The 16,323-nt window shown below is 37.0% G+C and overlaps 2 protein-coding genes across 4 annotated transcripts; one reads left to right on the top strand and one right to left on the bottom strand.

Annotated features, from left to right (window-relative positions):
* Nucleotides 1-345: 345 nt before the first annotated feature.
* On the top strand, nucleotides 346-10,470 carry LOC111366155 (mediator of RNA polymerase II transcription subunit 15a). The gene is made up of 12 exons (XM_022986843.1): nucleotides 346-575; nucleotides 1,143-1,182; nucleotides 1,309-1,373; nucleotides 1,502-1,582; nucleotides 3,938-4,018; nucleotides 4,732-4,893; nucleotides 4,962-5,060; nucleotides 5,137-6,473; nucleotides 6,897-7,123; nucleotides 7,197-7,345; nucleotides 8,469-8,507; nucleotides 8,589-10,470. Exons 1-12 carry the CDS (start codon nucleotides 417-419, stop codon nucleotides 10,071-10,073), a joined length of 3,924 nt encoding a protein of 1,307 aa, XP_022842611.1. The 5' UTR covers nucleotides 346-416; the 3' UTR covers nucleotides 10,074-10,470.
* Nucleotides 10,471-10,654: 184 nt separating this feature from the next.
* LOC111366156 (peroxisomal (S)-2-hydroxy-acid oxidase GLO4-like) lies at nucleotides 10,655-15,912 on the bottom strand. Of its 3 annotated transcripts, none has more exons than XM_022986844.1 (12): nucleotides 15,810-15,912; nucleotides 13,505-13,652; nucleotides 13,299-13,423; nucleotides 13,173-13,219; nucleotides 13,020-13,097; nucleotides 12,807-12,931; nucleotides 12,628-12,685; nucleotides 12,073-12,135; nucleotides 11,722-11,791; nucleotides 11,422-11,522; nucleotides 11,110-11,214; nucleotides 10,655-11,025 (listed from the first exon to the last, which is right to left on the bottom strand). In XM_022986844.1, exons 2-12 carry the CDS (start codon nucleotides 13,645-13,647, stop codon nucleotides 10,846-10,848), a joined length of 1,095 nt encoding a protein of 364 aa, XP_022842612.1. In that variant the 5' UTR covers nucleotides 13,648-13,652; nucleotides 15,810-15,912; the 3' UTR covers nucleotides 10,655-10,845. The 3 variants fall into 3 exon arrangements, with proteins under 3 accessions (XP_022842612.1, XP_022842613.1, XP_022842615.1); XM_022986845.1 differs by having other exon boundaries at nucleotides 13,505-13,665; nucleotides 15,810-15,909; XM_022986847.1 differs by lacking the exon at nucleotides 15,810-15,912 and adding an exon at nucleotides 14,244-14,328.
* Between the last annotated feature and the right edge of the window lie 411 nt (nucleotides 15,913-16,323).

Below are 16,323 nucleotides of genomic sequence, written 5' to 3'. Positions count from 1 at the left end.
AATCTAAGGTAAAACTATTAAACTTTTGCTAAAATTAGAATGAATCTTTTTAATATCTTAAAAGAATCACTGGGACAATTGTATGATGATTATTTTGATAAATGTTAGGATATATAATTGAAGGATTAGATAATTTATTAGAAAGAATTATAAAAAAAATAAGGAATATTATATCTCAATTAAAAAATATAAATTTACCATTTGAAGAATATGATATTTTACTTAGAAAATATGATATGTATATTACTGATTAATCCTATTTATTAGATTATAGAATGATTTTATATTTAAGTATCCTGTAATATAAAAAGAATCCTTTAATATTGACTTTTTACAGAAAGGAAAAAATCTCCCAATCAAACGTCAGTACTGCCACGTTTTCTGAATTTTGTTTGTGAGAGATCAATCGATCGAAAATGGGGGTTTCATTTAAGGTTTCTAAGACGGGCAAGAGGTTCCGCCCCAAACCGCTCGCATCGGACACACCTGTCGGAGGAGGAGAAGAAGAAGACATCTTAGTCTCATCCTCAATTAACAAGAGCGATCCCCATTTATCATCGACTCGAAATCTCACGGTACGACTTTTAATCAAATAAAGTTTGATGCTTTGGTATCAGTGGAATTATGGTTGGAGCAGATACATGCAGAGGGCTTGTAGAATGAGCTTAACCTCATTCCAAGCTTTTGAACTTTTTTCTATTTTTCGTTGACTGTTTATTTTAATAATCCCGTGCAGATTTTATTTGTCCGTTGAGGTTTGTTTCTGTATCTTTTCATTGTTTAGGATTGAATTTTTGTTCTTGCTATGGATTTTAATCAATTCTTTGGATAGTAACCTTCTTGATATGGGTTTATCTTTGATTTTTAATACAAATGATCAAATCTTTTAATGGCGAAAATAAAAAAAAAAAAAATTCAGAATTGTGACAACGAGTTTGATTTTGGATAATGACTTGCAGGTCTGGAAAATTCTTTTTTTTCCCTCCCTATTTTAACATTAGCTTATTTTGCAAAGAAACTTGTCAATTTAGATCGTGAAAGATTAAAATATCACGAGAAAATTTGAATTTATCAATTTAGTCTTTATATTCTTACAAAAAGATCTCTACTCTATGATGATAAATTATAATTTTGAGTTACAGGTAGAGGCTGGTAAGAATGATGGTGCTACTGAAATCTCTGGTAAGTACTAGTTTCTGAAGTACTTTTCTTTAGGTCCATTTGGTAAGGAGATTTTTCCACACCTTTTGGTTCTAATTATGTTGTTTTTTCCTCTGATTATTGAACATTTGTCCCCTGTTTTTTCAGATAATGATATTTCCTTCACTCTTAGCCTTTTCCCAGATGGATATTCAGTGGGGAAACCAGTGGAGGTTTGTTTATAATCACTTTAATAGGTGAATTAAAATTGACAAAACAGTCCATGCAAGAAAACTAAAATTTGTGGGGAAGTCATTGTGTATTAATTGGTGTTGACTCCAATTATATTTCAAATTTTCAGAATGAATCTGGCCATCAGACTGCTGTTGATGTTCCAAAGTTTTTGCACTCATACGATAGAGCATCCGAAACTCTATTCTCGGTAAGTACTGTGGTTTGTAGGCTTGAGTAACAGAGCGTATGCATATAGCACATCTTATACTTCATTTAAAGCCTGTTACTGCTTACTATGCATTGGAGTTTGGAATTAATGCTATTCATGCTGTTGGAAATACATGAAAGGAATTAATGCTATTCGTGCTATTGGAAACGCTTGAAATGCTAAGCTTATGTTGAGCTGAGGGATTCTTGCAATTAAGATGTCTTGTTTAATTGGAAATTAAATTTGATTATTGACACTGCTCTCTACATAACATTACACATATTGGACAGTGTTGTTGCATCATAAATTCCAAGCAATGAAATTTTTTTGACTGTAGAGTTTCCATACTTCTACTCCTCGGCATGGCCCCACAGCTCGCCTGCCATGTTGCATTGCAGCAATAACTGACCAGTGGACTCCCAGTAACACTTTCACATAAAGCATCAACTTATTTAAAGCTATGGTGCAGTGAAAAAAGTACAAACTGTATGTGACTGACCTAATATGATTCCATTACATATTGTATTGCTGCTTTTCCTTTTCGGATATTTCAATGAAATTGCCACTTACTCATGATGGAAATTTTTTAATTCCCTCTTTCCGAAATAGCTTCCATTAAAATAACAATACAATCATCAAAAGATTAAAAGAAAATTTTGTTTTCCATTCTCAGATAACCTGCCGTCCATTTTCTCTTTTTCCCAAAAAAGGTTCCCAAAACACATTTCTCACTCCACAGACATCATCACCACCATCCCCACACCACACCACACCACACCACACCACCTATTGTCATCATTTTCCCCCTACCACAACTGTTATCACCGCCACCACCACGCCCTAACCTTCTAGAGAGTCACTCTGGGAATTGAATCTTTAAGAAGAGGCAAATCACAGAAAGTCAATCCTAGATGCCTCCAGCCTCCAAGATGATGTAGGGACTAGGGAGGGTAGCGGAAGGGTAAATCTGTTGTCATTTTTCTTGGATGTAGATTTATAATTTGATCTGTTCTTTATTCTATAAATAAGACTTGGAGGTCAGTACCATTGGTAACAGCTGTATCTGATGGTTTTTTTGGGTTTGGATGGTTAAAATGATTTCTTTCTTTTCCTAAATCTCTTGCCTTTTTCTCTTCGATATCCTAGTTGTAATTTGATAAGTTTTGTTGGAGGGTCTTGGATGTTTTAGGTAGCGATTCTTGTCTTTCTGTTGGCCACACCCTGTGGTGTACAACCACCTTTTTCAGTAGAAGAGGTAATTTGCTTGTGAAGTTGATGAAGTATGGCGGCACGTCAGTTGGCTTTTTGGCAAATTATCACGCTGGGGGAGGGGGAGGGGGTGGAAATGGTGGTGGCTTTCTAGTGATTTTCATGAGGGGTGTGAGTGTTGGAAATTGAGAGAGAATTTTTATTTTCATAAGCTGACCGCCTTCTACACAATTCAAGGCATAACCTCTCCACCTCTCCTCAAATACTGGTCCAAGCAATACTCAGTCATGAAATGGAGGGAGTTGTTAATGCCATGAAAACTGAACAATTAATACAAAAAAATTGTGTCCAAAATATAAGTTCGATTTTTTAAAAGTATCAAAATCTTTGAATCAGAAACCTCTGTGTTCATAACTGGTATTACTGAAAAATAAATAATAGACCTACAATATGCATAACAAAGGAGTGAAGAACTGTTTAATGTGGCTTTTTCACTTTTGACCATACAATGGCACATAAATAGAACCAAGGGGTCTCAAATGATGAAACAGATTAAGATAAGAATCCATCAAGTTTTGATTGTCCATCTTGAATGCACCTGCCTTTTTGTTGAGGGGAGAAAACAAAAATGCAACAAGCTGGAGCTGCGATGGAACAGTAGAACAGTCATGGCCATTCCATTTCAAACTTGTTCGAGTCTTTGAACAATGATATAGGACATTCTCATCATATAGATTTAATGTACAGAAGTATATTGCTAAAAGTTTTGAATCACCAAATTTAGTTTTTGAAATTGCTAGTGCATCACGTGTTAGAGAGAGTATTAATTTGCAGTTTGCTATGATTTAGTGTTCTTAGTAACTCTTCCTCCCATGATGATCGTGGCATGCCTACTCATCAACCGCACAAATGACTATACCAGTGGTGGAGGATATAAATCTTTCACTACAAATAGCTGCATAGATTATATTTATTATAGAGAGCTTTGCTTGTGATGGCAATAATTTGTCTATGTAAAAATTGTTTTTGTGCACCATGAACTTTCTTTGCTTTATCTACAATTCCTCAGTTTTATCTTCACTGGTTTATTCAACAGAACTTTTTGTCTAAATTTTTAATCGTATTTATGCAATTTGATATATAAAGGCAATTGAGTCCGGGCGACTGCCTGGAGACCTTCTGGACGATATACCATGCAAGTACATTGAAGGGACACTTGTTTGTGAGGTATGTTATCTGAAGAACTTTAAAGCAAATATAGTGGGAGATAGTTATCTTCACCTGGAAAGAGTTTCTAATCTGTATTATTAATTGGAGTGTAAATCTTCATGAAGAGATACTGTTATGTCAATTTATTAATGATTCAATTACTGCATATGAAGGCAAACTACATGCCCCTCAAAAGATATTGGAAAGAATTCTGAAGCCTAATTACCAGGTCCAACAATTTTTTTCTAAAAAAATAATTATTAAAAACCTTTCTTTTTCTTATATCCTCTTAGTAAGTTTTTCAAGATTCGTACAATTCTCTCAACAATTTCACCTTTGTGGGGGTGAATGCCATTCCTGTTGCCTCGTTCCGACCAATTAGTAGTCCCTCTGTTGTGTTGGTAATTTCTTTCCATTCTCCTGGGTGGTTTCAGCAATTCTGTTTTGTTGGGCATGTAGAACCTAATTATACTGTGCACTTTTCCCCTTGATTACTGATTTGATGTTTAATCCATCACATGGTTAATCTGTGCTTTCTTCACTTGCTTTCAATTTTCATTTCGTGTTGTATTGCTCCTTGCTGTACCGTGTTAGGCGTTCAGTCCATAATAACGTGGTTGATCTGTCTACTTCATTTGCTTCTTTATTTGTCCATCACTTGATAAAATGAATTGGAAATGGAGTCCATGCTAGGTTTAGAGAAATTGTAACATCGGATGTTACTTATGCAGGTGAGAGATTACCGGAAGTGCTCTTCTGAAGCAGGAGTTCCTGTGGCTTCTGGGGATGCTTTACCTAGCATCCACAGAGTGCAACTTAGAATGTCGTTGGAAAATGTAGTAAAGGATATTCCATCTATTTCAGACCATGGTTGGACATATGGTGATCTGATGGTAAGTGAGCCAATTTTCTCATTGCATGCACCAGAAGGAGATGGTATTCTTATGAAGTTTTTGTGTAGGAAGTGGAGGCCCGGATTATGAAAGCCCTAAAACCACAGCTTTGCCTGGATCCAAGTCCAAAGCTGGATAAACTCAATGATAACCCTGTGTTCACTAAGGTGCATATGCAACTTGATTTATCTTATTTTTTAGTAAGGATGTTATTTATTTTAACATAGTGCACCTTATTTGCAGTTAAATTTGGCAGTGCACAGCATGAGGAGAAAAAGATTGAGGCAGATTCGAGAAGCTACAGTTTCATCGAATAATAAGATCAATGGGAAAAGAGTATGTATAGATGGAGTTCCAGAAAGTTCAAGGTTGGGCGACTGGGGATCCTTGATGCAGCAATCCATACATGAGAATTTGAACGTTCAAAATAATGTTTCAAGCGCAATGTTTCCACTGAGGACCAACAGCTTTGGGTCAGATGTCTCCATTTCAGCATCTTCTCTGGTATCTCCCCAGTCTAAATATCAAATGGGGTTTGGGAGCCCAAGTCTTCTGCAGGATCAGAGGTCTGGAGCTCCATTGAATGCATCAATAGCTTCTCCTGCTGGGCAGGATATGATCTCACTCACTGATAATGGTGCTTCTTCTGTTCATGGAAAAAGAGAGAATGATGGGCTACCATCTCCACTTTTTAGCAAGAGGGGTAGGCTTACAGCTACAGGTGTTGATGGTAGTCAACATGTAGCACAACAGATGGACAGCTTCAATGGACCAGATTCACATTGGAAGACTGCATCAACGCAGCAGCAACCAGTTGCAAGAGGGATTCAGTATACTAGTAATAGTATGAAAAAGTTCTCACAGCAGATGTTTGAAGGAGGTCTAAATCAGGATGTTGGGTCAATGCCGTTTACTTCTGGACAACAAGGAATGAGATACGGTTTAAAGGAAGAACCAGTTGAGACAGAGAGATTGGACAAGACAGATATCAGTCGAATTCATATGGCAGAATCAGAAATAACCCATATTGATCAGTCACGATTACAGCAAAGAATGCCACAGCAATTTGGGAGAGCTGGTTTCCCCCAGACTCCGTGTAATAGTCTTGGTCAACCTCTTGAGAATAATTCTAGAAAGGAAGATACATTCCAGAAGAGAAAACTAGTTCAAAGTCCTCGTATTTCTGCTGGAGGTTTACCTCAATCTCCCTTGTCATCAAAATCTGGAGAATTCTCAAGCAGCTCAATGGGACCTCAGTTTGGAGGCGTTGTGACTAGTGGATTTGTCTCATCCCAAAAGGAGAAGTCTGCAGTGACATCAATTCCTGCCATTGGTGTTGCTGGCACCATGTCTTTGACTTCCAGTGCTAATGATTCAATGCAGCGGCAAAACCAGGCACAAGCTGCTGCAAAACATAGATCCAATTCTCTCACAAAAACTGCTGCAATTAGCGGAGTTGGTTCCCCAGCTAGTGTTAGTAATATGAATGCGATGGTCAATGCAAACAGTCCTGTTGGAAATCAGTTGGCTGAGCAACCCATGATGGAAAGGTTCTCGAAGATTAAAATGGTGACTTCGAGGTATTCCTGTCAATCAGGCTGCCATCATTTTTAGACTTGTACCACATATATTGGATAAATGCATCTCTTTTGCTCTCCTTATATCTGTTGTCAAAGCTCAACTACTTACAAATCTAGTATGCATAAAGCTTGAAGACTTAGTTGATGGGTTCTGACATGTCAATTATATGATCAAAGTAATTTAAAAGAGCCTAAACCAATTAGGCTTCTGTGTAGTGCAAGGAGTAGAACATTAAATAGCTCCTCACATATAATTAGTATAACTTTAACATTGCCTGTTGTGAGAAGTTCCCAAGTAGAACTGTGTAAGAAGAAGAATAATTTATCATAAAATGTTGGTTTGTCTTGATTTGTTCCTTGAATATCATGCTGAACAGGCTCTTGTTTCTTGATTGCTCATTTTATTTTATTTTTCTGTTTCAGGTATCAACTTAACAGCAAAAAGAACAAGGTTGATCAGTATCCTATTAGGAAACCACAAACGTATTCTGCTCAACAGCTGGCACTTCATCTTTCCAATGATTCAAACAACGAGAATTTGAAAGATGAAATGTGTAAAATGCCATTATCAAGGTCCCTTGTAGGTGGTAACATGAATGTTCCCAAGACAAGGATCTTAAACTTCGTGCAGACAGAGCGCATTCTTCAAGGTTTGTTGACTGCAAATTCTTAGTTAGGCAGTATTTGTTGATGACAAACTGATCCTTTCACTGTGTCTGTCAGGTAATGGTTTTCAACTCGTTCCAAAGGCACGGACTAGGATGATCATGTCAGAGAAGCCGAATGATGGTTCTGTGGCAATTCATATCGGGGAAATAGAGGATGCTGAATATTTGGCTGCAGAGGATCACCTTCCAACATTGCCAAATACTGTGAGTTTGTCTACATGATTGTTTCTTTTGGTTCACAGAACAGATTGTGTTCCAGACAATTTAATCGTTTCATATAGGTCAAACATATAAGCATTGCCGCCTCCACTTATTTTGGATTCAATGTCAGAAATTCTTCTCCTTTTGACATGCACGCAGGCACATAGAGGGAGGGAGGGGCTGATCCAAAGAAAACAATTATAATGGTACAAATATTTTGGCAGGTCTAGTGGGGATATGTAGCCAGTAAAAAGAGGTGTTTGCCCTCTAGTACCAACTACAACAGGCTTGCGACTTTAGTGGTAACAAATGGGGAGGGAAAACCCACACATACACATCATATACCTTGGGTCGGTTTTTGGGGGGAAGCCTCTCTTGTGAACCCATAGTAAAGAAGTATAGTAGATTATATTCCTTGGTAGGTTTTGCATGGATATATATAACATGCAGCAAGGTTCTCCCTTCAGAACTGACATAAAACAAGCTGGCAACTTTAGTAGAAGTCAATGGATGGAGAGAAGGGCACCCGGATGCTTGTTAACTTAAAACTCATGTGCACACGGGGAAAATTCAAGGGATATATATATATATATATCCTATTCTTTAAAGATCTTCTTGTCAGTGTTAAGGCTATTTTTGGTGGAGGGAAGTTGAGTGGAATGGAAAAGGATGACAGGAATGTGGAAGGAAGATCGACCTTCCCTTGTTTGCTTGGAGGCTTGGTGGGAAATTCTGGGAGGGATTGAAAGTGAATTTTCATATTTATTGCAAGCAACATGTGGCAAATGTTTAAATAAAATTTATAAACAAAACATGCTAAAATATTGAACCATTTCCATTTTTTCCCAGCCATAGGAAACAAGTGAGGGAAGATATATTTCCTCCTTTTGCAATTGGAAATTTAATAACCGGACTTTCAACCGGTTCCTTTCATACTAAACATAGCCTTAAGATCTAGATAGATTGGCTCAATCTCAACAAATTCCAGAAGGATGGGTGGCATGATTCTTGACATGAAGTTTCTTATTCTATCTTGCCATAGAAAGGCTCGTCTTTTCCATATATTGTTGATCCTTTTCAGTAATGTATATTTTTGGCTCTGACACATGCCTTGTAATTCCTGCAGCACATTGCGGACCTACTTGCTGAACAGTTCTGTTTACTGGTATGTTTTGTTAGTCTTTTATTATTTATTAATGAGCATTTGAGTTGGATAAGACTCAATTATTGATATTTGCCTTTGCAGATGATACGTGAAGGATATCATCCTCAAGATCATGTTCAACCAAAACCAGTACGCATTAATCAAGCTTCGACCAGTCAACTTAATGTTCGGGAAACAGGTAGCACTCCAGTGGAGATGCAGCAATATTCTGATGGAGTTTCTAGCCTCCCATCCAATGACATTGCCAAAACAAGTAATAGTGGGAATCTATTAGTTAGCTCATCTCAGAATATACAAGGCCCACCAATGGTGTCACCTCCTGGAAATGCTCAGGTGATGCAAATCTCTCAAGGACTCTTGCCAGGGGTTTCAATGACATCCAGGCCTCAACAACCTGAATTACAGCCATCTCTGCAGCAGCAACCATCACCACCACCACCACATCAGCAGTCCTTGATGCAACAGCAGAATCTCCAGTACCAAAGATCACCTATGATGTTCTCCCCAAATTCTATGCCACATTTGAACACTATCGGGCAGAATGCAAACATGCAGTTGGGTGCTAATATGGCAAATAAATCCTCGTCTCTCCAACTTCAGCTGATGCAGCAGCAGCAACAACAACAACAGCTGCAACCACAGCAGCAACAGCATCCACAAATGCAGAGAAAAATTATTGGTGGCCTTGGAACTGTAGGTATGGGCAACATTGGCAATAACATGGTTGGGCTTGGAAGTTTGAACAATGTCATGGGTATGAGGGGCATCAGGGGAGTGGGTGGATCTGGAATTTCTTCACCAATGGGGTCTCTTTCAAACACAGGTAACATGACGCAGAACCAAATGAATCTGGCCCAGGCTTCACATCTTAGCAATGCACTACGTTCCGGGACGCTAACGCCAGCACAAGCTGCTTTTGTCGCAAATCTGAGATCAGATCGAAACAGATCAAATATGTTGGGCCCGCAAGCAAGCATCGGTGGTATGGCTGGAGGTCGACAGATGAACCCAGGATCTTCTGGTCTTTCAATGCTGGGCCCTTCTCTGAATCGAGCTAATATCAGTCAGATACAGCGCACAGCTGTGGGGGCAATGGGTCCACCAAAGATGATTCAAGGGATGAATCTTTACACGAACCAGCAGCTACAACAGCAACAGCACCAGCAGCAACAGCAGCAGTTACAGTTGCAACAGATGCAAATACAGCAGCAGCAAAACCAGCAATTACAGCAGCAGCAGCAGCAGGAATCGACATCACCACTGCAGGCTGTTCTTTCACCTCCACAGGTGGGTTCGCCATCAAGCATGGGAATTCCCCATCATATGAATCAAAATCAGCAGCAGCAGCAACAACAGGAGGCCAGTCCCCAACAAATAAGCCAGAGAACTCAAATAAGCCCACAACTTAGTTCAGGGGCTATACATCCAATTAGTGCAGGTAATTCAGAAACTTGTCCAGCAAGTCCTCAGGTGAGCTCACAAACCATGGGTTCCGTAGGTAGTATCGCCAATTCTTCCATGGAGTTGCAAGGTGTCAATAAAAATAACTCTGTTGGTAATGCATAGTTATTATGAACAACTTGATCTTCATCTTCTCAGGTGCCATATATCATCTCTCTTGTCCCACTTCCCCCTGTGGTGATTTTGTCTGGCAATTGGATGGTGTTTAGACCAAGGAAATTTATATATATTGGAAATAAAGTATTTGGACACAGGTTTCAGAGCATGAACTAAACAGTTAAATTTCCTTGCGTACGCCTGTTACAGAATAATCCATGCATGAAACAGTCTGTTATGGGTAGAAGTACACGATCTTTTTCTTTAACATTAAGCTGGTTGGTGATATTCCCATTTTTTAGTACTGTTGTAGAGCAAAGACTGCCTTCTTTCATGTTTGTACTGGGATGTTTAACTATTGCTATTTGGATTTGCTTTTAATGAATGTTTAATTTGTTGCCCATAAGCAGTATCGTTACAGATCCTGTTGAAGAAAGGTCGTCTATAACTCGTGCTTTGTTAATCGACTTAACTGTTAACAAAACCAGAAATTTGAATAAAAAATCAGCAAGGTTGGCTATGCTTATTTGAAAATCATGGTTTGAAAAATTTTCTTAATTTCTTTTTATGATTATTTAAGAAACCGTACATTCATGAATTGGTAATTAAATAATTATTCAATTTCTGATTCGAGACTAGATGTCATGATTCCCAGAATTGGTATCAATAAAATACAAGCAATAGCAGGTAAAATGTCCATGCAATTTAAGGGCACAAACGTTAGAATTAAAAGAGACAGATAATCTTAAGGGCATGTTTGCCACAATGCTGTTATGATAGATTAGAGTCTGCAGTGGAGTCTGTCTTGTTCAGTCATCACATGGCGTCTCGTTATGTCCTTCACACTACAGCAGCCTGATAAGGCCATAGTGAGCTCAAGTTCATCCTTCAGCATACTGAGTACTCGTCTCACCCCATCTTCTCCCTTTGCTGCCAACCCATATATAATTGGCCGTCCAATCTGCATGTAAAATGAAATTATAGTCATTAATCTGGTATGGTCGAACCTTTAAATGTAACTTGGATAATAGTATAATAAGTTTACCATAACAGCTCGTGCTCCAAGAGCTAGGGCCTTGAAAATATCTGTTCCCCGCCTCACTCCTCCATCAAAAAGAACTGGAATTCTCCCTCGAACAGCAAGAATCACCTGCAACCATATGATTTATAAAAACGACGATGTTTTAACCCCAAAAGACTATCATGTAGACTAAAGTGCTGCAATTAAGCAACGTAAACTCAATCAAATCAAATTGATTAAGAGTTCCAAAAGGCAATATCACATAAGGCATTATAAAATCTAAGTAATAATAGATCAATCTCCAGTTGACAGTGTAAGTGGAGAACAGAGAATTACCTCTTCCAGAACAGTGATTGTGGCGGGACTATAATCTAGCTGGCGTGCTCCATGATTGGAAACAACAATTCCCGCAACACCTACTTCCACGGCTTTTATTGCTTCACACATTAGCAGACAAGATATGAATTCAGTAGCAAGAATTTAGATTAAAGTTCAATAAAAACAATAGTTGGACAAAAGAGGCCAACTGCTTTTCTACTTCAAAATACTTTTATTGCTTCACACATTACCAAATGTTTTATATCTGTAGAGACGTTACATTCATAATAATTAAAGATGTTTTACACATAGCCCTACCGTCTTCACGAGTGAGAATTCCCTTAATCAGAATAGGTAAGCTTGTAATGGATTTCAACCATCCAATGTCCTGCAAAAATATTATGACGATGTGATTTTGATGAATTCTACATTAATCTTGATGAAATAAAACAAGAACATGATATAAGTGTTCTTTCATATGTTTTTGAGCCACAAAAATTATAATTTGATTGACATGGATACTTGTCTAGCTGGGAATTCATAACTTCCTCTTACATGCCATTTGCAGAAAAATGAAAATAGCAAATCAAGATCAGGAATTACAGTTTCCATGCTAATTTTTCCGTGTCAAGATATATAGCTCATAAGAATAATATTCCTAGTTAATACCTTCCAGCACAATGAAGCATCTAAAGTTCTTGATGCAAAGGCTTCCATATTTGAACCCTTATCCTGCATATACATTAATAAATAAAAATTACTCCATCAAGCTAATCCCATTAAAAAAATATATATGTATTCACACACCCACACCCATATTCTGTGCATACGGAAAGTTTGAACAAGCCTAATAGTTCAAATCGTCCCTTTTCAATACTTGCCTAGTTAATTAAATGATTTTTCTTGTTTTCGTTGTCAATAAGTTCTTTCTAGTTTATCTTCTAAATCTTATCATTATTAGAAAAGTTTTATCCTTCCATTTAGGAATTATCTCCATGCCATAACACTTCAGTCCCATTCTCGTAGACATTATAAAAGGTTTATCATTATTCTTAATGGGAATTTTCTTGATGAAGTTCCTCGAAGCATGAGAATGTCATTGTCCAAATCTCCATAAATTAAAAAAATAGTTGTTCATCTCTTCATTTATGCCACAAAGATTGGTAATTCTCTCTAGTTGATTCTGTTCAACAACAAAAAAATAGAATATTCCATTTCACTCACAGTATGAACTTCTGTTGAAACCAAACCTTCCAAATTCTTCAATTGAGGTGAAATCATCCTGCAGAAGTTATCATGTATTACTAAGCAAGTATAGCAGGGAAATGTATGAAACTATTCTTCCATACAAGTGAAAAGAATAATAACAGTAAATTCCAAAAGGAAAAGGAATCGAATTTCACTTATTCTTAATGTCTGCCTCCCTACGACCAAGTCTAGGAGTATCAGCAGTAAGAATTATAGCCTTGAACCCATTTCTTTCAGCTCTTTGCACCATCAGAGCTGATATTTCACGCTTTTTGTACACCTTGCCAGAGAGATGCCAAATTTGTTAAATCAGCCAGAAATGTGAATTCAGATGAATAATTCTCAAAATCAAGAGCATGGAGTGATACATATAATTGGAAGAAGCGAACAGCATTGCAGCTGGAAGCAACCTCCTCCACCGTGCACATTGACGTGAAGGACAATGCCTACAGTTTAAGGCTATTATTAAAATTTGAGTACGCCTGAATGTCAAAATATGCTAAGACTTCTTTTAGGTATACCATTATGGTGCCACAGGCAGCAGCTGCTCTGGCTGTTGCAACTTCTCCTATAATAAATAGAATCTCAAAGTTTGAATCTAGCTTTAATATTCAATCAAATACTGTTATAAGTAGGTATAAATGAACCTTCAGGGTGTGCCAATTTGTGCAAGGCAGTTGGGGCAACCATGATGGGGGCCGATGTGTTGTAACCCATAATAGTTGTTGACATATCTACTCTGCTCACATCAACCAGAATTCTCGGACGAATTCTGAGTTTTACAAAAACATGTTTAAAGTGTAATACTATTGTTCGTTAATCAATCCTAACACTAACAGGTAGTAGAACTTACATGATCCTATGAAATGCTTTGACATTCTCTTCAAGCGTTTGCTGGTCTTCGGCTCCCCCAGCATAGAAGTCGTAGTACATTTTGGGAAGGGCTTGCCTTGCAAGTTCTTGAAATTCACTCACATTGACAGGTTCAGATGCCATTTATCCTAAAACACGTGACTGTATTTGTTGGAATATTGTGGTGTTAATGAAATCGGATTATCACATATCGTATGTGTAGTTTAGATACTGGTTTTAAGCATGCTGCATATGCAGGTTAACGTATTTGCAGGTAGCTTACCGTATTTGCTGACAACTTACCGTATATGCACCTTATCGTATATGCTGTCTACCGTATTTGCAGAAAGCTAAACGTATTTGTACAGAATTTGCACAAACTGTCTTTAACCCATTTCATGTACAGTGAGTGATTTTACACATATTTTCTAAATACCGCATATGCAACTAACATACCGGATATGCACTTACATACACCAAAATGTAGAAATACCGTATTTGCATATATTAGTCAAAAAACTACTGGTTGGACAACTACCAAACCAAATGTTATTAAATTAATTAATTTTCTTCAGATTTTTTTTCAGACATACAGATAATAAACTATAAAATTATATGAAGTACATATAACAAAATAAATTGGAAAATTTACGAAGTATAAGATTAAATTGCAAATATGTAAATCGCTAAATAAATAAATCGCAAATATGTGAATTGCAGAAAATAAATAAATCTTCAACCTGAGGCTTTTGCGAGCACTGTTTCCTTAAAACAGATTCGCCCCCTCACCGTAAGTGCTTGAGGTCTAATCCGAGCGTCTGTTTTCTAGGATACAACGATAAAATCCATAGAATTTGAGCACCACAGATACTACTCCGGTGAACTGACTAATATTCGAACAATATTATCACAATGACGACGTTGAATAGAAACCGAGATGCAGGCAAAAAAAATTGCAGTGTTTTTTTCCTATTTTCGTGTGTTTCTATATGTGTTGAAGCTGCTGGAAAAATGACCTTTTATATAAGTTTAAATCTGCATATTAACTCCATAGCAATAAACACTGGAGTTGCTTCAATTTCTGGGAGTTTTGACAGTTTCAAAAAACTCAAAGGTCAATTGGAGAAAGCAAAAAAATTGCAAAACGTGGACACTCCAAACGGGCCAATTTTTGCTTCATTCGGTCCGACATTCGTGTACGCAGGTCGTGCCCGTACACAAGTTCAAGGTCTGAAGGCTATTTCGATTTGTGATTTGCAACCCTGCGCGCGCATGTGGAGAGAGCCTCTATGCTACATATGATTACACCCTTTCAATGTGCAACCATATTTAAAGTGATTATTGCTTTTATATTTTTCTATATGGGATAAACACATTTTTCCTACATAAATCATCTTCCAATAGTCATCTTTGAGCTCCAATTTCTTATTCATCCATTCATCAATTTTGGCAAGTAAATATATGGTTTTGATGCTCTCACGGAGGAAAAGACGGATCAACTTTGATCTTCCAAATTGGACCAATTGGTCCCACCGAAAATCTTGCCAAAAGTAAGCCATTTACTCATTTTTACCAACAGTATAAACTTTCCAAGAACGAACTTTATGCCGTAAATGTGCCTATTGCAATTGACAGACACTAGCATAAGATTGATTATAAAATGTAACTTTGCGACCTAGAACATACGTCCCAAATTGCAACCAAGCATGGCTCTGCACATATGCCTTTCCATAGAGTACAGATTAGTGTGTGGATGCATGGCCTGGGCCAACAAATCTACTAGCAAGCTACTTATTTCTCAATTACTTTCAAAGGGATAAAATAATTAGAAAAAAAAAAGTTGCAATTGACAGACACTAGCATAAGATTGATTATAAAATGTAACTTTGCGACCTAGAACATACGTCCCAAATTGCAACCAAGCATGGCTCTGCACATATGCCTTTCCATAGAGTACAGATTAGTGTGTGGATGCATGGCCTGGGCCAACAAATCTACTAGCAAGCTACTTATTTCTCAATTACTTTCAAAGGGATAAAATAATTAGAAAAAAAAAAGTCTTTATTTTCAAGTTATTTGTTTCATAATTACAATAAAATCCATCAGGAATGAACACCGGGCTTCCAATATAGTAAAAAATCGAATACAAACAAGTGCTTCAAGAAACAGAAAGACAGTGGATCAAGATAATAATCCCACCCAGAAAAGTAATGTCTACTGATCACAGGAATTAAACTACTAATTTACTAAAAACTACTCTCGAACAGAAATTTGTAAAGAAAAATGAGAATCGAAGTAAAATTTACCTGAGAAAGTGATCAACCCAGCTCGAAGAGCATACAAATCCAGAAGGTGGAGTTGATAAGATATGTCATCGGTATGGGCACGTACTGTGCTGTGAATTTTATTTGCGCAGGTCCACCGATGGTAACAGGTAATAAAGTGGACGTGTTCGGACAAGGACGGACAATATTTTACATCAATCAAACTTTTAATAAAAGTTACAAAAACTTTTTTATTACGGATTATAAATTGATACTACTTTTTCATCTAAAAAAAATTTATATATAAAAAATATATTGGATCAGTTTTAGGATTTTTTTTATTATTGTTATTTTTTTCTCTCGATCAATTAATTTTTTTCAAATGAAGTCAAAAATGATTGAATTTTTTATATATATAAATTTTTTTCAAATATAAAAATAATTAAGACGAAAAAATAGTATAACAATTTATAACCCCCATGAAGTAATAAAAATTTTATTAAGAATTTTTACGTCAAAAAAAAAATTTGATGTCATACCACGTATAAAATTTTCT

Source organism: Olea europaea, chromosome 17 (assembly GCF_002742605.1).
Source record: "Olea europaea var. sylvestris chromosome 17, O_europaea_v1, whole genome shotgun sequence".
Classification (NCBI taxonomy): domain Eukaryota; kingdom Viridiplantae; phylum Streptophyta; class Magnoliopsida; order Lamiales; family Oleaceae; genus Olea; species Olea europaea.
The sequence above is the reverse complement of the archived record's forward strand: the minus strand, read 5'-3'. Positions and strand labels throughout refer to the sequence as shown.